The sequence below is a fragment of the Centroberyx affinis genome, unplaced genomic scaffold, assembly GCF_046629955.1.
Source record: "Centroberyx affinis isolate AG114_WGS23_722 - 3 ecotype Tasmania unplaced genomic scaffold, CSIRO-AGI_Caff_v1 ptg001885l_1, whole genome shotgun sequence".
NCBI classification, from domain to species: Eukaryota; Metazoa; Chordata; class Actinopteri; order Beryciformes; family Berycidae; genus Centroberyx; species Centroberyx affinis.
Genome location: NW_027280256.1, coordinates 101,792 through 124,170, shown reverse-complemented (window position 1 = coordinate 124,170; position 22,379 = coordinate 101,792). Strand labels below are relative to the sequence as shown.

Here is a 22,379-nt window from a genome sequence, read left to right as displayed (position 1 = left end):
AAGCCAGAGGTCGTTTGCAAACAAGAGACTGTATACAAGGATTCAATATGGAAGAGTAGAAGTTAAAACAGGTAGAAGTGTGATAGTCAAGGTTTGCCTTGGTTGGGAAACACCCAGATGGGGAACGTGCGGCCTTTACTGCTTCATTGTGAGGAAAGGGGGCTCATGTATATTGACTTGGCTGAGCTTGCTTGTATATATTTCAAAAACTTTATTTGACATGTACGGCATGACTAGAGAGAAACAAGGAGAGTCCTTGACTTCCTTCACTAAACCGGCCTTTACCCGGGAGCATTTGTAACCATGGATGTATTAAACTAACGGTTGTAACGGGTTGGGGAGTTGATCGCATTTGTAACTGTGGAGGGCAGCAGGATGCAATTTCTGCGACTAATCTGCCGAAACCAAGAAGAAGAAGAACTCTCGCGAGAATAAGCGACACGTTTGCCAAAATGCTGATACCCCATACCCTTAACACAGGTCCGTTGCTGTTTTGCCGCAACCGCAACGAGCCGCATGCCTACGGTAGTGAAATGATATCGTGTGGAAATTATAGTTGTCAGTGATGCAGAACATTTCAGCGGTTTGAATGTCTTGGACCCAGGCATTACAACAGTGTTGTTGATCTAGCCGGTGAATCCCGGGTTATACAAGTAACGGAGAGATACTGGTAGCTAGCATACCATGTCAGTATAGCTAAGTTAGCTACGTGCTATCGTTAGCCTCGTTCCCGACAACGTGAGCAATATTTTGCTGAATATTTCATTCCGGTCTCAACTTTTCCTAACTCTATACTAACCATGAAGTGTCATTATGAAGTCTTGGGTGTGAAACGGGACGCAGGAGACGACGAGCTGAAGAAAGCCTATCGCAAATTGGCATTGAAATGGCATCCCGGTAAGTCATGGTAATTTGAGACCCTGTGGAGTTATCAAATCAGGCGAGATGAATTGGACTGCTCATACTCTGAAGGCCTATTCTGTCAGCTGAAAACATGCTAGAGACGGCCTTGTGCTAGTGTTTAACGTTAGCTAACGTCATTGATTATCGACCCGCCAGTACTTTGCCAAAACGAGACATACCAATGTTTTTTCATGGTGTTTACCCTATTCCCAACCTAAACTGTTCACCAAACTACCAGCAAACGTTACGTTATAACAACAGTGATGCTCTCCCTTTTACAGATAAGAACTTGGATAACGCTGAGGATGCAGCAGAGCAGTTCAAGCTGATTCAGGCAGCTTATGATGTGCTGAGTGACCCGCAGGAGAGAGCCTGGTGCGTACAGCCTCCCCTCTTCACTGCTGTTTATGGAGACATTGTGTAGAGGATCACAAAAAAAACCCTGCAGTGTTTCCTCTGCCTTCATCCAGCAGTAGTGCACCACTACTAGAGAACAAGGGAGATTGTAATAACCATATTATTTAGCTCAGTAACAAGGTACAACTCTAATGTGTTGTATTAAAGTGTTTATTATGAGTAAGTATCAAGAGCAAAACATTTTTTATACTCCATCCTGAATTGGGGCCATGATTGGCACCAAAACAGAGATGGATAAGGAACCTAAACAAAACATTACCACTTATTGCACTGCACCAACCTCACCAAGTCAAATGTCTAGTATGTGAAAATGTACCCAGCGAAAATAAATCTGATTCTGAAGTAACACTGCTAAATAAAATCCCAGGGGAAACACTGCCCTGACTACAGATTGTGTGTCCTTGTTTGACCCCTCTGCCCTCCTCTGTCTCCTCCTGTGCGACAGGTATGACAACCACAGGGAGGCTCTGCTGAAAGGAGGAGTGAGTGGAGAGTATGAAGACGACAGCATCGACCTGCTCCAGTACTTCACCGTCACCTGCTACTCTGGCTTTGGAGATGACGAGAAGGTTAGTGTTTGTGCTCATGTGTGCCGGCAAGGATCGCAATACTCCTTATTTACAAGCAGTCACATCACATCTTTAGCTGGTTCTTTTAAGATGTTTTCAATCATATTCTTCAAACATGGAAAATGTCAACAGCCTGAAAGAGAGGTTGGATCTCACTCGTGGACTCACTCCTCAAACCATTTAGATAAAATTTCTTGGATGGGGAAAAAAAGAGGTGACAGCTATTACTGACAAAAAAAGCCTCTTTTAGAGGACATCGGTTGGCGTTTTCTCATCTGTGATGCGTCGCTGTCCCAAGTTTCCTTTCTCCTCCACCACCCTCTCTCTCTACCTCCCTCCTTCCAGAGTCTCATCTAAGTTACTTCCTGGTCGGAGACGAGTGAGAGAGGAAAGGAGAAGTCGTGAAAGGTTTTGGGAGGCACTTAAAGGCTTTTAGAGTTACATAAAGTATCTTACTAAATGTAATGAATACATTTAAAGACTATAGTGAATGAATTGCTAATGATGCACAAACAATAAACACATACCAGATTGACCAGATTGAGAGACTTTAGTGCCTGGGAAAAAAGAGTTTCTGAACTTGTTAAATGGAACAATAATAGCTAGTTGTCAGTTTGCTGGGTATGCAGTGCATGCTGGGAGGCCAGAACGGCCCAGCCATCACTAGTTTCAGTTGCCCTCCCAATGTTTTTAACCGGAAATCCCATGCCATAATACCATTGAATTTCTCTTCTACCTGTTTTAAATTCACTTTCAATCTAGAGATTCCTGAGTACTTCACTATTTTTGTTGTGCTCTACACCCTAATAGTTACTTTTTTCTTTCAAAATTGACACATCGCACCTTTTATTTTGAAGGCAGAAGTCTTAAACTGGAAATCTGATATCTGATTTTCCTTGCTGGCTTGATTTGGCTCTTCCATTTGGTGGTACTTTGACTGCAAGTGCTCTGCTAGTTTTCTACCAGAAGGGTGCAGCATCATACTTGATTAAACTGTCTTTGTTGAGATGGATCCTGTGCACAGGGTTCCCACACTCCTGGAATTTTAAAATAGTATTTTCCAGGCCTGGAGAGGTTATGAAATATGATAAAGGGGAGGAAAGGTTTGGAAAAGTTATGAAAGTCTTCTTCTCAATCTTCAGTTTAGTTTCTCAGTTCTTTAGTTCCAGTGACAAGACTTTTGTTTTTTAACTGAATGATTAGTATTAGATGGAAGACACCTTCATTATGTATTTTGGGAAGCCATCCTGTTGGATGTTCTATTACTGAGGACAATTGTGGCTTCGTGGTTGTGTTCTTATTTATCCTTACATGTATTGTAGTGTGCTTGTGAAGCACACTAATAAGTAAATATAAGAAATCAGTGCATACTATACTTCTACTCACTACACTTACAGCACTATATTAGAACTACTATACTAGTAGTTAGTACTATACTATACTACTACTACTATTTTAGTTTAAAAAATGTACTTAATAGCTCGTTTTGTTATCTCTTTTGGTATATCCTCCACTCACTACTTTGTATGCTCTTTCTTGTCTCTCTTTTCTGGTCTTATTTTGATCTATTCTCTCTCCTCAGGGCTTTTACACCGTCTACAGGAACCTGTTTGAGTCCATTGTCAAGGAGGAGATGGAGCACAGCAAGGTGGAAGATGAGGATGACGAGGACTTTCCTCCCTTTGGAGACGCTCAGAGTGACTATGATACGGTAAGCCTCACTTTTTACAGTTTTGTAAAAACAAAACTTCAAAGAAAACTGAAAAGAATCAACACTGAATAATTAATAGTGAACCAGCAAAGACTTCATTGAATCGAGGATCAATGCAGTAGACTGGTGTACTTAATCAACCTGTATCTCCCATTTCCCAGGTAGTGCACCTGTTCTATGGCTACTGGCAGAGCTTCTGCACCCGGAAGAACTTTGCCTGGAAGGAAGAGTACGACACGCGGCAGGCCTCCAACCGCTGGGAGAAAAGGGGCATGGAGAAGGAGAACAAGAAGACCAGAGAAAAGGCCCGAAAGGAGCGCAACGAGTTGGTGCGGCAGTTGGTGGCTTTTGTCCGAAAACGCGACCGCAGAGTGCAGGCCCACAAGCGGCTGGTGGAGGAACAGAACGCCGAGAAGATCAGGAAGGTGGAGGAGCTGAGGAGGAAGCAGAAACTCAGCCAGGCCAAGTGAGTGGTGGATGGATGGATAGTTAGATTGATATGAGAGAGAGAGCGAGAGAGAGGGATGGCGGGTGAAGTTGGGCTGTAGGGTCATGTTTTTTAGTCTCTATTTCTGCACTTAACTCCACAATAAAACACACCTGTCCCTCGCAGACTGGCAGAGGAGTACAAGGAACAGAGCTGGGCAGCCATGTCTGAACTGGAGAAGGAGCTGCAGCAGATGGAGGCTCAGTACGGAGAGGAGTTTGGAGACGCAACAGACAGTGAGGAAGAGGACCAGGATGTGGACACACAGGACAAGACCACCGAAGAGGGAGGTCAGTGTGTGTTTTACGGGTGACACTTTTTTCAATGTCTGAAAATTGTCAGACCGACTCAACAGATGTGTATTCCTCTAAACCGGAATATTGTTCTGGCAAAGTAGCTTGATTCCTACATGCTATGTTTTCATGAAATTTATTTATACGGTCAGATTACTTTAGCGTACATTTTAATTTAGAATCTACCTCAAATGACCGCAGGCACTGCTCAACATACAACATCAAAGAAGTCGATGATGTTTTTAATTTGCAGTAATTTGAATAAATCTCTGTTAATAATGGTTATGTTTGAATAAAATTTGGACATCCCTAGTGTGTTTTTGTGTTTCCATGCATGTGTGCAATGCCAGTGAGGTATTTAATGTGTGTGTGTGTGTGTGTGTGTGTGTGTGTGGTGCTTGTGATTTGTTCATGGGTCTCCACAGATGCAGAGCAGCCAGATGGAGATGAGCTGATGATTGACTATTACGATGACCTGTACTGCCCAGCTTGTGACAAATCCTTCAAATCAGATAAAGCGTGAGTAGCTTTCCACCCGTAGGACCTACCTGATGTTGTAAATCACAGACCTGGTTGGATTACAGTCAAATCCCATACAGACTTGATTTAGTTTCCTGGGCATTATGGAAACAATGGAACTGAACCACAGAAATATTAAGCCCAAATGCTATTCCAGCTTCATCAAAGATACTGTGAATATAAAGAGGAATAATTCTGCCATTTGAAGTTCCTCCTCAAATAGTTGTCAATTTCTCCCTTCTCAAGGTTGTAAATCAGTGTTGGCTCTGTGCTTATTGACTGTTGGCTATTTAGTGAGGCACTTTAAATTCTGGTCAAAGCACGTGGTAATCATATACTGTAGGTGGTTAATTAGGCATTTTTTGACATGCCTGTTATAGTGATAATAAGTGTGAGGGAAAGAGGCACAAGAAGCGGGGGCCAGACTGTCCCTGGGTTTCAGTCTGACAGCCATTTTATTTTGTATACTTAGTAACATCTTCAAACACAGTAATTTAACTACTTGCAGACAAGTGGATAATGTAATTACACACCTGTATTCAAGGGCAATGCAAATATGTTTGATAAGCAATTGCCTGGTGCTAAAGGCAGAGGCTATAGCAAATCTACAGCCTGTTTCCACAAATGGGACATGCTCCATTAAGATTTATCACCTTAAGACATGAAGACGACTCACCATGTTCACTGAGAGGTAGTGAATCCAGACTCATCTGTTTTGTCAATATAGACACACAGACTCCCCTTTTCAAGAAAAAAGATTACCTGCATATATGGGATTGCACAAATACACAAACAGACATATCAGACTTGTTTATATGATCTTAATGTTGGAGGGAAAGCATCACCTTGTCCTGCTCCAAGCAGTTGTAGTATTCAGATGACAGAATGGCAGAAATAAATGTAGATGTTGTGAAAACAGCTGTGTTTCAATGGCCTTCTCTTCTGCTGATGCTCCACATTGAAAAAAGTTCACAACAGGTGGTTTGTGCCTTTTGATGCCCTAGGTGTGCATTTGGTCATTCCAAAAAAAAAAAAAAAGTCAAAAAATATAGCTACAGTATGTAAAGAAACAATCTGGGTGAAAATTGAAGGGCAATTAACACAGTAAGGAATTATTTGCCAGTCATGTGGAGCTCAAAACACCAATTAAGAAAAAAAAGTACAAGATTGTTTTTTTTACCCATATACACATACACAATGTTGAAACCTCTTTATAATCAGTCAAAAGAAGCATGCTTTCTGTGCCCAAGCGAAGTACTTGTTGTTCACAGGTACACTGGGCCACACTGTTACATTTAACCTCTATTCTTGATGGCTTTTTACTTGTCTTTTCACCGTTTTCTTTCTTTCTTCCACAGCATGAAAAACCATGAAAAATCAAAAAAGCACCGGGAGATGGTGGCGTTGCTACGGCAACAGCTGCAGGAAGAAGAGGACGCGCTTGGCTTGAACTCTGAAGAAAAGGAGGGAAGAGAGGAGGAAGACAAGCAGGAGGAGGAAGAGGAGGAGGAGGAAGACAAACCCAAGCAGAAGTATGTAGCTCATGAATGTGATCATGTGAAACTTTTTTTATTTAATTGACAGGATGGTGGCTTTAGTTCTCACCCTGCATGTCAGAGCGGTTAGAAAGTAGCGGCTCCTTGGAAAACGTGAACATAACACCTGCGCACGCTTGTCATTGTTAAGTTTACTGACATGATTTGATGTTCTCCACCCACCCAGGCTGTCCAAAAAGCAGAAGAGGAAAAAGAAACAGCAGAAAGTAGTACAAGTGAGTATTATCTTTTGTTTCTGCGACTTTGCCTAGCTTTGTAAAATACTCTCTGTGACCTCTGTCCCTGTCCTGTCACCCACCCTTGCATTTCCTTTCTCTTAACCCGTCCTCAGCCGCCTCCTCTCCTTTTTCACTGCTCTTCTCTTCTCTCTTCTGATACTTAAGGCCCATTCACATCTAGAACGATAAGTATGAAGATAACTAAAAGCTATAAAGATCAAATTGGCTGGAGGGGTATCGATTAGATTTCTTTAATATACAGAATAACCAAACGGCTTTCACGCAACAGTTGTTTTTAATTTAAATTATAACGTCTGTATGTCTGTGTGTAGACACTTTCTCCTGAACACAATAACTCCAGAACAATACATGATAGAACCTCACACCACATGTTCCTGCTATAGAGTAGATGATCTGATTGGATTTTGGAGCATTTTGCTGCCTGAATTTGCATATTAATGAGGGAAACTGATTTTCTTGAAACTGTTATAACTCCTTAATGCTTTAAGTACGGAGTTCATATTAATACCACCCATGTGTAATGTGAAGACAAGTATGCTGACATAGAAATATTTGCTAATTAATGAATTAATTAGCTTAATTAATGACTTTAGTTAAGTTTAACTTTAATTAAAAGCATTAGCATAACTGCACTTTTCAGAGTAGCAGATGTGTGCGCATTGCTAAGCAGCAACAGCTAATTATACAGGGATTAGCTTTCTTAACCCTCCTGGGTCCCATCACACCAATTTGTGCACAGGCTTTACTCCAACATCAATAACTTTTGAGAGGCTTGTCCGATTGTCGTGCTGTAAAGGGTAGAAGAAACTGCTACCAACTTTTGGCCCATTAAAATGACATATTGTGCAGCTACGATGGTGGGATTAGTCATAAACAGAGTCCTGCATCTTTGTGTATAGAGATCTGTCACAATTACCGATTTCCCCCACCTGTTCTGGTCGGCTTCCCTGCCAGTTAGAAAGCGTTCTTACAATAAATGGACGGGTATTGGCTTCACTACACAGGGCACAGTGCATCTGGAAACAGACTTATAGCAGCGCACTTGACAAAAAGACACTCAAAGTCAGGATAATTGCGTTGTGTTGGGTCCCACTCTGCATCAATGTGAAGAGAAATTGCTACACTGAGTGGCAACTGAATGGACGATAAATTACTGTAAACACACCACATATTGGGTATTGGAACAAATTATGGGCAAAAACCCCCAGGGATAAATGCCCAAAAAAGCTTTGTATTGCCCAGGGGGAAGGGTTCAGTTGTGCTGAAAGCTGTCAAAGCGTGTGTATTTATTCATTATTGTCTTAAGTGTTTATTTCTGAGTGCAGAATATGTTTTTTCTAGTGGTACTGACCATTTAGTTGAGTGTGCTAAAACATTGTGCTGAAACACATGACATCTACAAGCAAAAATGGCTTCACTAAGAGGTGAATTGTAAAGGTAGTGAGAAACCTTTCCCTACTAGGTTAAAGTTAGCTCTAATAAAGTCGCAATGACATTTCACTACAGGAAAATACAAATGAACACGTGTTAATTTTAATGGGAAGTGGCCATGGTGTTAGCAGGATAATCCTCTCCCTCAGCTTAGCGTCGGATGATTCTTCTCATCCATGTTGTCCATTTAAATTGTTCACTGTACACCTGTCAGCTCTTGCGTGTCCCTTTCTGAAAACCCTGCCCTTTGTCTTCTCCTGCACTCGGCCACTGAAGCAGACCGCTCCAGAGGAAGAGGTGCAGGAAGAGAAGCCAGCGCCAACCAGCTGTGATGAAGATGCGTCTGAGAAGCCATCTGACCCCACAGAACCTGAGCAGCAGGGAGATCTCCCAGAGCAGCAGGGAGATCTCCCAGAGCAGCAGGGAGATCTCCCAGAGCAGCAGGGAGATCTCCCTGAGCAGCAGGGAGATCTCCCGCCTACAGAAGCCAAGAGGTGCGTCAGGTCTTCACCATTTACAACTCAGTTTTCTTGCTAAGCCACCTCCATGTCTAGCCACATACACGTCACAACACAGGAGTTTGATGTGTTGACCTCCACCACCATCTTGATGCCAGCAGAGGGAATGAATGCTCGACAAGCAAAAAATTATGAAACAAATCGAATGACTCAAAGTGTTCGTGCCAGTGATTCAACTACAACTACAACTAAACAGACTAAACTAAACTAAACAGAGGGAAAAAGTACATCAAGAGAACCTGAACAAGAAGTCTGCACTTTGGCTCTTGACACTGTATAATAATAATGTCATAATAATAAAGGAGGAGTGTAAAATGGAGGCTAGCAACAAACATTTTAATTTTTCTATTTGGCATAATGTTCACAACGGGGGAATCAACCCTTTTGGACAAACTTGGATAATGTAGTTCAGAAATGTATGTCTGTTTAATTCACCATTATCTATTTGATGTCTCAGCAGCTCTGCAAAGACGAAAGGGAAGAAGGGAGGAGGAAAAGACAACAAGAAGAATGAGAGGAGAGGAGAGCAGTTCTCTGAGGTAAGAACACAGCGTTATGAGGTTTTTATGGATGGTCTTTCTTTATTTTTATTACAAATTCCAACTTTTCGGACCTGTAATCCAATCAAGAGTCGGGAATTTACACTTTCCATCTGCCAAGTATAGGTAAAAAGTGGCAGCCTTTTGATTCTTCCACTTATTTCTGCAGGTGATCTTTTGATGGCATCGGTTTGTACTTTGCCATCCCTTGGAGTTACCAAAAAAAATAGCTGCCCACCCATAATCCATTTGAGTGCTCCCACTAGTCGTGCAATTTATGGGAATTTGATCAGTTCTCTGGGGAAGTCGGGGAATTATACAAATCATGGGTCACTTGAGTATACCAGAAAGTATTTCACAATTTCTGTGGAAACCAAACTGTTTACCTCTTACCAGCATAAACAAACACCATCAGGGCCATGCTGGGAACCCTAACTTGCATTGTCCTGTTTTCAATACAAATTCCTGATATTTTCTAGATTTGTTTTTTTTGGTTGTCCTGAGCACCACCCATGTAATATTATTACTTGTATAAAAGCATTTAAGAAGTTTCACATGAACTGAAACTTATCTATAGGTATATTAATCAAATCAAATCACATATCCCCATTTCCTGCTGCAGAAGGAAGGGAACCTGCGCTGTGTGACCTGTAACAACGAGTTCTCCACAAGAAACAAGTTGTTTGACCACCTGAAGACCAGCGGCCACGCCACCGCTGTCTCCTCCAGCGCCGCCCACAGCTCCGTGGGCAAGACCAAGAAAGACAAGAAGAAGAACAGATAGCCCGTCCTCATTGCTGGGCGGATGAACACAACTTGATGAGTGTGACATTGCGGGGACGCAGGAATCAACGATGTCTTGAGAAGTCTGTTTCCCTCAGGAGGAAGAGAAGGAGCCATAAAAAAAGCCTTTGGAAGTGAACTTTATTAAACAGACTGGATTGGCTCACTGACAATGGATTTTTTATTTTTATTTTCAAATGAGGCAACAATCAGCATGTTCAGTGAGACAGCTGTGTGTGTGTGTGTGCGCGCGTGTGTCAGGATTAAGAGACTTGTGTACCCACCATTGGTTAAGTTATTCTTTTAGATTTTCTAGATTTCTAGATTTGTTCCAGATGTTTCTCATAACTTGCACAGTGCATTATTTTTTCATGGTCGCCATAACACTCAGTGAAAAACTATTTCAGCATCTTTCCCATGTAATTACCGGAGACTTCCAGTACTGTTGGATCAGTGGAGAAAGACATATGTTAAACAATCTGTGCACAGGATAAACATCCCCCCCCCCCCCATTATCAGATCCTTTGCTGTTTTGGGAATCTGTTGTCTTAGTTTCTTTGTCATTAAGAGCTGTGTAGTTGAATAACTGCAGCCAACAATTAAGCCTTGGTATGTATTATTGGTATTTATACAAATACCTTTTGAATGATTTACATTTATACCACCAGTAACCATGTTTAAGAATAACTGCGTGGGCTGTGTCTGTCCAAAACATGCCCCTATGCCTTAAAAGCCAGTTAAGATGCTGTTAAAGGAGAAAAAGTGGCATGTCTGTGCAAAATGTTGGCTTGACTGCCTTTTGCAAAAGGCTTAAATCCACAAGTAGGCTTAACCTTTAAGACTTACCTGCAGGGGGCAGTGTGACAAATTTGTACAATGAGGCACAAGTGGTTGCTTCCTTGAGTTTAGAGATTCATAATTAATACATTCAGATTTACAGTCAGTAACAGAATATCTATTTACAAGATTAATTGTAGCGCATTGATACAACAAAGTTAAGTCCAAACATTATTCAGTGAATCTAAAACAGAACAAGTTGAATTTCAAGCCTATTAGAAAGGGTCTGTATAAGAAGTATAGATGAGATGAATGAAGTCATCAGTAATTATGAGTCCTTGCTTCATGAAAATTGTTCTATACCAGTGGTTGCCGGGCATGATGGACTGCATGTAGCTCGGAGGTCTTCACAGTCAGTAATTGAAACCCTATAGTCGAGTGAAGTTCCCTTTTTAAAATGGCTATGCAAAAGGCAAGAACAGAAGTAGAAATGTCAATATAAATCACTTTGCCCTTGGAAGACTGGTTTGAAGACTAACGCTTCAAACCAGGAATTTGAGATTTGCAAAAAATATAATCCACTGCTGAGTGGGGGTCTATGTTTGCAAGACTAGTCCCACTATCCAAGCTGGCCCTTTTTATCTTCTGCCCATGTAGTTGTGAATGGACTTGTTGAAAACTGCCAGGAAGAAATCGGCATCCTCCATCGTGATGCACATGGGGGGCTTGACCCGGAAGGTCTTGAGTGGTGAGAGAAACAGAAGAAGAGAGAGGGAGGATTAGGAAGAGCCAAAGATACAGAATGCATGAAAACGTTCTATGCATAGCCTGATTTTTATCTCACACACTGAAGGCATAGATGGGGACTTCAGACATTTCTGGCACAGATGTTAAATGGTAGGAGCAGCACTAATTAATAGGTTAATTAAACCTATCCTCAGTGTGCAGTCTAAAGCACAACCAGGAAGTTGTGAGTGAATAATTATTGGTGGATATTGTCTGTTGGTCCGGTTTTGCAGCCTTTCCTGTAGATGTGGAGTTTGAGGCTTTTTTTGATTCTGAGACCGAGGATCAGTCCCTGTAGGTGTTGCAATTTAGGAACGGCTCTGATTTCATTATTTATGTCATGAGTGATGGACAATTGTGCTTTAATTGCGATTGTAAAGGCCAGGTTCAGATGTTTACAAAAGAGAAAGTTGGGATCCGTTCACATTCAGTTGAAATCACTTGTGAGTTCAAGCTGAGGATACTGAAAGCTAAAGAGGAACATGGATTCTTCATTGTTGCTTAATAAATAAAATAGTTTAATGTACACAGGGTTTCCATGTTTCGTCTTTCTTAATTAACAACACTAGGTGTGCCGGGTCATGCTTGGGTCATTCTGGCTCTGTGCTGATTGGACAATGTTCTTAAGAATTCTTGCCCATGTTTAATGTTATTCTAGCACAGAGGGAAACACTATGTGGCAGATCTAAACAATCTTTAGTTAAATTGTCCTTTGACATTGTTGAGTGATGAGCAGAGCTGGAAGTCAAATGACTGAACAGAACATCCATGATGTTGATAAGGCTTGCTGACCAGTGGTTCACCTATATATAATATTAGCAAATGTTTATAATATCAGCTACTCTGTCTCCAAACCAGCCAGGTGTAATTCTCAGCATTTTGACAGGTAATGTTCACTGTGTCTGCTAGCTAACACTAGTTTAATCTGGTTAAAACTGACTGTTAAAAGTAGTTATAGACTAAAACTGCACCTAGTTTGTTTGCAGCTAAACATTAACAACATGAAGTTGTCCTATCCAAAGAGGTCTGATCACAGCACTTGCCATACACGGCCTAACACACAGACTGAAAAAGTTGCTAGATTTGTCACTGGTTGTTTTTGAGAAATAAAGTTGCCAGTGGGTCTATAAAGTCGCTAAATCTGTTAAATCATGTTGGAAACAGTAAACCAATACCATCACAGACAAGCAACTCCTACAAGCATCAGGGCCTGTGGCTGACGCATGGGTCTTTCAAAATGGTTAAAACTTTGTTAACCTTGTTAACAAAACATGTGGCTGCACCACATACAGGGCCAGGAAAAAGAAATGGATAGTAAGACAGGCTACTTGACAGTGAGCACTATCTTACCTGTCCATACACTCCTCCCTTCCCTATCAGGATTCCCATATCCTTGATGTCCTCAAAGATCTCACTCATGGCCTCAGGGGGCAGGGGGTCTCTGCTGGCCTGTAGATGATGGAGAAGGGGAGAGATGGTGGGTTGGCTGAAGGTTAAGTCATAGTCATCATAGTTGTTCAAGTGACAAACAAGGGTTAGGGCTAAATGGCCTAAGTTCCAACTGGATAGTGGCAAATGTCACCTCTAGCTCCAACACATACACCCACACAGTGACTGATGCTGTAGCTTTGGCTGTTATTCAACCAAATCTACAATTTCTACTCTTAACATCTATTATGATGGCTAAAATACAAACAATACACAAACAGTAAACATTGTGTCACAGGAATGATTCAGTCCCCCTCATGACCAATCAGTGCTATTTTGAAAATGCCAGAAGGGAGCAGTAAGATGCATCATTTCTTCAAGTTTAATCAAAATCTGATCAGTGGCATCACATATGACACACGGACAAACAAACAATGTAGTACTTTCCTGCCTCTTATCAAATCCAATACGTATCAATATCAACCAACAGAATAGTTTACCAAACAACATGCCACATCTTGAATTACTACACTGCAGCAGCATGCAGTGCAGTGTAACAGTGATTGTTGTGTTCAGTCCACAGTCACAGATGGACAGTCGCTGCAGCTCAGGCTAATGGTTAACTGGGGCGCTCCTGAACCATGCCCCCGGGGCACAGCACAGACACACACACACACGTTTAGCAAGCATGTGAGGAGAGGAGGAGAGGCAAGGATCACTTCTTGTTCACCCTGCCAGACTCCACTACCTTGTCTTTGACCATTTCCACACCGATCTGCAGGCCTTTTCCTCGGACGTCTCCGATAATCTCGTACTTGTCTCTGAGTTTGGCCAGTTCTGTCAGCAGATAGGTGCCCACATCATGACTGATCTGCTGCGTGCCGTCCTCTTTCATAGTCTATGGGCAGACAGAACAAATACATAGAAATACGCTTGATGATTAAACATTTTCAGTCATAATTTAAGGTACTTGTGCGATATGATGATGATATTACACTGAAATAGATTAATATTACTGATTAATTGAATTCTCTTTTTTTAATGAACAGGATTGATGTAGAAAATGAAGATGAACTCTTACATCCAGCACTGATGAAGCGATGGCACAAGCCACAGGATTTCCTCCAAACGTGTTAAAGTGAACTCCCTTGGCAAAGGAAGCGGCAATTTCTGGAACGTAGATGTGAATAGACATGCTCACACAAACTCCAAAACAAACAAAACAAAAAACGTTGCTTTCGTATTATGAGTGATTTCACCTTGGTCAACTGTCATTCAGTAGGCTGTTCAGTATCATATAAAAAAACAGATAAAATAGTGTAGCCATGGAGTGAAATAAAATAAACGATAGTGAGGACCTGCTGTTGCTAGTGTCATGAGAAGGTGAGGACTAAGAGCTGTGGTGACCAGCTAACTTACCCAATAACATGAGGTGAAAACAGCAATCACGCCGACAGAAATAGTCTCAGCGTCTCACCTGGTGTTGTAACAACCGCTCCCATAGGGAATCCATTAGCGATGCCTTTTGCCATCGTAACCATATCAGGAATTACGTCATGACCTTGGAAACCCCAGAAATGGCTTCCGGTACGTCCAAACCCAGTCTGGACCTGTCAGGTGCCAACCAGATGATTTTGAATAAATCCTATAATTGAATCTCACACTTCTGTTTATCTACACCTTTTGTTCAAATGTCATGATATGTGAAGTGGTAGTCAACAGCCTAGAACAAAAAACTATCTTAACTCAAAGGAAATTAGATAGAAAACTATTTATTGGTGTCTTGTACACAAAGAAATGAGATATACTGTGCATACAAATACACACTCCACAGACTGAACACATTGATTCTGATATAACTTAGTAAATGCTATGTTATAGCATTATATCAGCCTAATTTTGCACAACAGTGCATCTATAAATCAAGAGTACTTAGATGTAATGCACAACTCTTGGATACTAATCAATATAGAGTACAGATGTAAAAAATCTAAAAATGCACAGCAAATGAAAATATGTGTATCTGACCTCATCAGCAATGCAGATCCCTCCTCTCTCTCTTACAAGTTGGTAAGCCTCCTTGAGGTAGTTTTTGGGGTATTGCACAGCTCCTCCCACTCCCTGTGTGTGACACACATTTACACACCAATCATTTAACACACAGTCCTGTGTTCAGTAACATAAGCAGGCATTGCATTCACATTATGTAAGAGGATGAGTTAGCATATATTGTATTCTGCAAATGAAAAGCTATTGACTAATGTATTGGCTTTTCTGAGCTCACTGGAAATAATAATGTTAATATTGAATTAGGTGCAGCAACAGATAAGAGATGGATGATAATAGCATTCATTTTTTGTTAATCACATTTGACACCAGAAGACTACAGTCCTGGTATACCTGAATCGGTTCTCCGAAGAAAGCAGCAATTCGACTTGGAACACTGGTTGCAAACGTCTCTTTGAGCTGTGCGATGTATTGATCGTTTGCCATACAATGACCTGTGGAGTAAAAAAGTTACAAAAGTTGGCTGCAAAGTATCAATCAGTGCACTAATTATTAGTGAGTACATATGCAATATTCCCAGAATAATGCTTATCTTTATACAACATCCTAATATCTACAATATATCTGGGCACTAACTGTGCAATGCCGTGGATTATATAATGTATTGCAGCATAATGGTGGCCTTGCATGAATTTCATCTTTCTTTTGTGTAAACACTCAAGTCACATGGATTTGTTATGATATTGATCATTTCCAGGTAGACTCTCTAGCTGTGAAGCAGCACTTATGGGTAGAATATTTCTGAAAACAGTAAAAGGTTGAAAAATGTAAATGTTTGATCAACAGTGACAGACTTTGAACTCCAGACTAGCACTTCAACACTATAGTTGTCACTGATTTTCAGGCTGACCCCCTGATGACCTTCAGCCAGACCATATGGAAGAGAACAGGTTTAGACAAAATGCAACTCCACAACAAAAATCAACTTAATCACTATCAAAACAACAGAAAATGGAATTAAAAGACATAGCCCTCTAAATTGGTTCCCTATAAATAAAGATATAAATATCTATTGCGATCAGAAATGGAATCGAAGCCCTACTCCTGCCATAAAAAGGTGGGGTCAAAGCCCAATGAGAACACACGGCCCTGCAGTGGGACTCTTCCTTTAACTCAGAGGATAAGTTGATCAACAGAGGTTTTATGGACCCTGAAATGGTCTGGGACGATCCTGCAGATTTTATGGCCCTTGTGTCTGTAGTTGGGTGGACGGGAGTTCCTCCTAAATTCCTAAGATTATTATGCTCAATCCCTAAGAAAATAGTAGTGTTTTGGCTGTGTATGAGAGCAGAGAGAGAGGGTGTGTGTGTGAGTGTGTGTGCTGAAGCATGGGTGCATCAGTTTGTGTACCTTGGGCACAGCCACACTCTCTGATGGTCTGTACGGGAGAGTCCCTGCAGTGGCTTCCTCCCCATGGACCTCTGAACACATCAGGACACATGGTCTATTCATTGGACAGAAACCTAGTCAGCTGGATCAACCTGACATCAGCAGTCACACGTAATGCAGCATAGAGAAAGCATCGCAAAACTTGTTACAGCAGTATTCATCTATTTCAGATATTTATTTAAAACATACATGCACGCATGTCCCTTTGTATCACTACACTGTATTTACCTTCATTAAAATAATCATTTACAATGTGCGGTCTATTGTATGGTTGTTATATGATTTTGTAATGCATTAATGCATTGTGTCATTTAGCTTTCCCTTGATGCATGGTTCAAATATGTATATACATACGTTGGTGCAGCCTAAACCATTGGCAATGGGGTATTTATATGCTGAGTTGGAGGTCAGACCCATGGTCTGTGGACTGCCACCATGGTACGACCCTCTGGAAGAGACAAATGTGGGTCAATAAAAAACTTCTTTGACATTTAGATCTAAAAAAAAAAAAAACACATATCAGACAGACAGTAAGTGTGTGAATTATCGAATATGTCATGAGAAACAGAAATATTACAGAAAACATTTTTTATATGCATAACCGGGGGCTGGAACCATCAGCTTTGTCCACTGTGACATGTATGTGCCTCCGCTGTCCGCCTCCCATGACAGGCTCTATTGTTGTGCTAATAGAACCTCAAATGAATGGGAAAGTAGGACAAACCTCTACTGTGAGGTCGGAAAAAAGGATGTCACATTTTCATATTACGACAAGGCACAGAAAGATGTGTCTATTGACATTTTAGAAAATTCAAATAAAGAACGACTCACACCTGAAAGTGATGATGTCAAAGTTGCCAGTGTGAAGTCTAGCCATCAGCATAGCCAGGTCATTGGCCTCTGAGCCGCTGTTGGTCAGATATACCACCTGGACATGGAGAGACACATTCACATTCAAACAGACATTCATTGTATATTAATCCACATTTTAAATTTAAGCCTACAGATCTATGCAGGCTCCTGCGTTCGGGTAATCTCATTGAAAATCCACCACTGTACCTTAAGAGGATCCGGGAAGTAGGAGGCTAGTTTCTCACAATACTCATGCAGAGCGGGATAGACGTAGATGTTAGTAGTATGCCACAGTCTCCTCAATTGCTTCTCTGCAGCTGCTGTCACCTTTCTGTAACCACAGACATCAGGATAGGAAAGGGTAAGAATAGCATCTTTATAACAGTTATTTTAGCAAGCATTTCAGTGATTGCAAGCTTTATATCAGCGAATAAAACAATCAACATATGACAGAGTGAAACAGACTTATTTATTTATTCTTTTATTTTTAACCTTTATTTAACCAGGTAAGTCTCATTGAGATTAAAAATCTCTTTTACAAGAGGGACCTGGCCAAGGGGCAGAATGGAGGACAGAATGTACATAAAAGTTGCTTACAAGAACAACACAAAAACAAAACACTTACACAACACAGTCAATCAATCAAGTACATAATTTAAACAGTGCATAAACATCGTCCAATAGAGTTACTTTCTAGACCCTTTATAACAGAAGAGAATTCACCAAAGGAAATCACATCAGTCAGTTTTAAATCATTCTGCAGTGTGTTCCATGTAGAGGGAGCTGAGCACTAAAAGGCTTTTTTACCCAGCTCAGCTCGAACACGAGGAACAGACATCTCCAGAACATCCTGTGAGCGGAAACCATAATGTCCAAGGTTTCTGGACATGTAGGTCCACAGGTATGATGGGAGAATCCCAATAATGGATTTATAAATGAAACTGTACTAGCGGATACGCCTGCACATGTACAGAGAAGGCCACCCAGCTCTGTCATACAGCGTACAGTGGTGTGTAAGAGCTTTACACCCAGTAAGAAACCTCAAAGCACCATGATAAACAGTATCTAGCTTCTGTAAACATTCAGCTGAGGTATTCATATAAAGGAAACCTAACTTCAGTTTAAGCTTAGAAACAAGATTTTCAATGTGAGATTTAAAAGACAGCCAGTGATTACGAATCCTAGATTCTTGCAGTTAGACACCAACTAAATTTTTTCCCCTTGTGAAATTTATCTTTCTCGAGTTAGTAAGTAGCATAACTTTGGTTTTGTCTACATTTAATACCAATTTAAGTTGGCATAAGCTGGACTGTATAACATCAGAAACAGATTGCAAAAAATCAAAAGCCTGTAAAATAGAAGACAAACAACAATAAATAATAGTGTCGTCGGCATATAAATGGTACATAGCATAAAAAAAGGACCTTACGGGTGGCAGTGGCCCACACTGACAGTAGCCACACCAGCAAACAGGTCCAGGTAGCGCTTGCCATCCACGTCCCACAGCCACTGCATGTGGCCCTGGTGGATGTAGACTGGTTTCTTATAGTAGGTAACCTTCATGGTCATGGGATGGCAGTTCTGCCTGCGGATCTCCATCATCCGCTCTTTGGACATGTCCTGCACAGACACAACCACACAGCACAGCAGTTGTAAGGGGATTATTGTAATTTATGCATTTGGTGCTCAGGTCCCATGCTAGAGCACTTGTTATTCATTCATTATTATTATTATTAGTAGTAGTAGTAGTAGTAGTAGTAGTAGTAGTAATAGTAAAGCAGTAGAGGTACTAGTAGTAGTAGTATTGTTGTTGTTGTTACTGTAACTTTAAAAGAATCTGTAAATCAGAAATCTGCCAGGAGTCAATAAACAACAAGTTTAAACAAAAAACAAAGTTGATATTCACAATTTCTCCAGTTAAATTTACTGCAAGGTATTACAACTGCACCAACTGTATTGTTGAATACTGTTGAATACTACTCTCATTATTTTTGTACATATAACCCATCTCTAGGCACAACCTTATGTGTTATATTGTCACACAAAACACTTTCCTGTGTATGACATAGTAACTTTTTCTATTCACAACTGAGGCCATTATTCAAAACAATACAGCGCCTGTGCATGATGGAGACATTATCGGCCCGGACACCACCTCTATCTTACCTTGTATTCCAGTGGTTTGAAATCGCAGGGCGGCATGTCTGGGAGGTCTGGGGGAGGATATTTGAAGGCTGACTTTTGACATAATGCACCTGTGAAAGGGTTGTGATTGAAATTCAGACAGACAGGTAAAGGAAATGGTTATTTGCAGAAGAATTCCCTGAGCTGCCTATCTTCAGTGGTTAGGCCAGGTCAAAGCCCTGTTGCGACACAGTGATACCCCTCCAGAGGGTCTTATGACCTTTCCCTGCTGCCTGCCCGCTGGATCATCTACACTAGGATAAACTTAAAGTGTAAACTAAATATCCATCCTCTGGTCTCTAGCTGTACGGCAGTGAGATATTGAATGTTTACACCTCTGCTTCACAGGTGTGTTGTGAGCAGTTTTATAGATTTTTAAAGAGACATAGTGAAAGATGTACTGCCAATCTTCCTTGTTATGTCATTTTCCTCGAACATCCTATCCAGTAAAACACACTTCACATTCCTGACTGATAAGTTCATGAACTATTGGACTTTTGAGTGTGAGATTGTTGTAGCAGATATCTGTACAGGCCTCTGTCATATCGATGAGATGAATATTTCACTATAACTTTACTAATTCATGCAAGAAGTAGAGACTGAAACTGAAGACAGGACAGAAATACAGTAAACAGAAAAACAGAAAAAATACTAGGAAGACAACAAAAAAACAAACACACAAAAAACAAAACAAAGGTTAATTCCAGTTTTCGCTCACTTTATTGCAATTATCGCTCACTTTATTTTTTGCAACGTCTTGTGATGCCGTTTAAGTTGATGTTGTGTCAACATGTCCATTTTGCCTTGTTTGTTTCACTGCATATCACTGCTTTCATTTCTTATTGTCAAGTAACTGAATGAAGTGTAGGACTATCGGGCTGATTTCTCCTGTAGCCTTTAGCACAATTCCGTTACTTGCAGACTACTTTCGGTTTCAGAGTTTTAAGCGCACAGAGCTGCATTGGTGGTCAACGGGGCTAAAAGCCCGAGTTTGGTAACTGGGTGATTTGCAACAGAATTTATTAGGCTACACAAACGGAGTCTCTGCGACAAACATGACAAACACACAAGACGCATTATTCTAGACTGTCCACACATTGCATGGGCTATAACAGGGTTATAATAGGCTATAGCCTATATATCCTGTATATGAAATAAACCCCCCTCGGAAACATTATACAAGCTGTGTAAACAAACAAACAAACAAGCCATAACTGAATAGGTCAGGTTCTTATTTCCATGGTAACTTACCAGTCGGCAGGTGGAATTTGGCCAAACCAAACAAGCTGCAAGATTCAACTTTTAAACCCACACATGGGCCACTCAGACGAGACACAATCTTATACATTTTTGCAAGTGCAGAGGGCAAACCGCTTTCTTAAACCCTTCGCCGTCTGTCACTCAGCACAAATTTTGGCTATTTCAAGCTTTTTCTCCTGAAAAGTTACTGTCATTGGCGGAGAGCACGCAGCCAATAGGGGCTGTACGGGTCCAAACTGCAATGGACGGGTTTCTCTGCAACGTCACAGCCGAAGTGCGGACGCGGACCTAGGGCTTGAAATTCCATTTTGTGACACTTTACACTTTTACTCCACTACATTTCAGAGGGAAATATTATACTTTTTACTCCACTACATTTATCTGACAGCTGGAGTTACTACTTTAGAATAAGGGTTTTCATGCTAAACTCCCCAACAGTATACGCAGTAGTTAGACCTACAACATTAAAATACTTCTTACAGGTTAATGCATCAATAATTTAACACTCTGAAAGGGACCGTGTACTTTTACTTTTGATTTGCTGCTAATACCTCTATACTTTTACTTAAGTAAACTTTAGAATGCAGAACTTTTACCTTTAATTAAGTATTTTGCAATTATGTTGTTGCTACTTTTACTTAAGTAAAAGATTTGAGTAGGCTACTTTTTCCACCACTGGTAATTGCTTAGCTACAGCACTACTGATTGCTGATTGATCATATTGAATAACATGCTGGGAGTCAGCTAGCCACTTCGCTGGCCAGTTAGGCACTGACAACAACAACAACAACAACATCAACAACAACAACAACAACAACAACAACAACAACAACAACAACAACAACAACAACAATAATAATAATAATAATAATAATAATAATAATTGGCACATTTAAGGTTCAGTCATATCTGGGGCAGTGACTGCTGCTGATGAGCAGATTTGTCTTCTTTTTGCTGTGACCTCAGTATAGTAAGCGACTGGCGGCATGGTTAAAAAGAAAGGTGATTTATCTGCAGCAGTGGTGAGTGGGTAGCTGAAAAAGGGTTTTACCCACATCACTTGTTATGACAGTAAATGAGTGAAGAATGAAGAAAATGTGTCACAGCATTATGCAAAGAGGAAAAAAATGTAATCAGGAATTGACAGCAATGACATGGCAAATGTATTAGGCACTGATAAGCACAATTACTCCAAATTGTAGCCAAAAAACTAAGGTGTTAAATGAGATAGCTCTAACAAATATCCTGCAGAATTATAAACATAGCTGATTCAAAGTAGAACCAGAATGGCCCAAAGTGCTGTTTTGAACCCACCCAAACACTTCTGGGCTCCACTGGATGAGCCATTCGGGGATCACAAACCCTTCAACTGTTCATGATGATAAATGCAAGACAATCTAACTTTAAGTTTTATGTATTAAGGCACTGTCATCAAAATCAGAATCACTATATTCGCTAAGTACAGTAAATGTACAAGAATTAGTCTTAGTGACATGGGTGCAGGACACCTCACATAGTGGAATAATCACATACTGCAACACCTGGTGCAGGGACAGCAGGGACCTACATGTCGTGTAAAGGGACAGTGCAGAATATACAATAAAAATGATACTCTACAGATATAAAAAAAACGCTTCCTTTTATGATGTGCATTCATGCAGCACTGCATGC

At 40.8% G+C, this 22,379-nt stretch overlaps 2 protein-coding genes across 5 annotated transcripts; one reads left to right on the top strand and one right to left on the bottom strand.

Annotated features, from left to right (window-relative positions):
- Nucleotides 1–520: 520 nt before the first annotated feature.
- LOC139653182 (dnaJ homolog subfamily C member 21-like) lies at nucleotides 521–9,966 on the top strand. Of its 4 annotated transcripts, none has more exons than XM_071530155.1 (12): nucleotides 521–897; nucleotides 1,185–1,278; nucleotides 1,766–1,889; nucleotides 3,472–3,600; nucleotides 3,762–4,066; nucleotides 4,214–4,377; nucleotides 4,806–4,899; nucleotides 6,258–6,431; nucleotides 6,622–6,670; nucleotides 8,405–8,619; nucleotides 9,101–9,182; nucleotides 9,805–9,966. In XM_071530155.1, the coding sequence occupies exons 1-12, from the start codon at nucleotides 801–803 to the stop codon at nucleotides 9,964–9,966; spliced, it is 1,689 nt and encodes a 562-aa protein (XP_071386256.1). In that variant the 5' UTR covers nucleotides 521–800. The 4 variants fall into 4 exon arrangements, with proteins under 4 accessions (XP_071386256.1, XP_071386255.1, XP_071386254.1 ...); XM_071530154.1 differs by having other exon boundaries at nucleotides 8,402–8,619; nucleotides 9,104–9,182; XM_071530153.1 differs by having other exon boundaries at nucleotides 8,402–8,619.
- A 1,378-nt stretch (nucleotides 9,967–11,344) lies between these two features.
- On the bottom strand, nucleotides 11,345–20,796 carry LOC139653183 (alanine--glyoxylate aminotransferase 2, mitochondrial-like). Its single transcript, XM_071530158.1, has 14 exons — nucleotides 20,700–20,796; nucleotides 19,431–19,519; nucleotides 18,694–18,884; nucleotides 17,472–17,595; nucleotides 17,246–17,340; nucleotides 16,767–16,860; nucleotides 16,374–16,467; nucleotides 15,357–15,457; nucleotides 14,985–15,077; nucleotides 14,434–14,566; nucleotides 14,038–14,126; nucleotides 13,705–13,854; nucleotides 12,879–12,977; nucleotides 11,345–11,482 (listed from the first exon to the last, which is right to left on the bottom strand). The coding sequence occupies exons 1-14, from the start codon at nucleotides 20,794–20,796 to the stop codon at nucleotides 11,381–11,383; spliced, it is 1,551 nt and encodes a 516-aa protein (XP_071386259.1). The 3' UTR covers nucleotides 11,345–11,380.
- Nucleotides 20,797–22,379: the final 1,583 nt, after the last annotated feature.

What these genes read in the sequence shown, in the direction of transcription:
- LOC139653182 (XM_071530153.1), top strand. Translation starts at nt 801, where the DNA reads ATGAAGTGTCATTATGAAGTCTTGGGTGTGAAACGGGACGCAGGAGAC. An exon ending in CAAGACCACCGAAGAGGGAG is followed by an intron (nt 4,378 to 4,805) that starts GTCAGTGTGTGT and finishes GGGTCTCCACAG; the next exon opens with ATGCAGAGCAGCCAGATGGA. An exon ending in CCGCCTACAGAAGCCAAGAG is followed by an intron (nt 8,620 to 9,100) that starts GTGCGTCAGGTC and finishes TTGATGTCTCAG; the next exon opens with CAGCTCTGCAAAGACGAAAG.
- LOC139653183 (XM_071530158.1), bottom strand. Translation starts at nt 20,796, where the DNA reads ATGTATAAGATTGTGTCTCGTCTGAGTGGCCCATGTGTGGGTTTAAAA. An exon ending in AGTGTGGGCCACTGCCACCC is followed by an intron (nt 17,596 to 18,693) that starts GTAAGGTCCTTT and finishes CTGTGGTTACAG; the next exon opens with AAAGGTGACAGCAGCTGCAG. An exon ending in ATGGTTTAGGCTGCACCAAC is followed by an intron (nt 16,468 to 16,766) that starts GTATGTATATAC and finishes TCCAATGAATAG; the next exon opens with ACCATGTGTCCTGATGTGTT.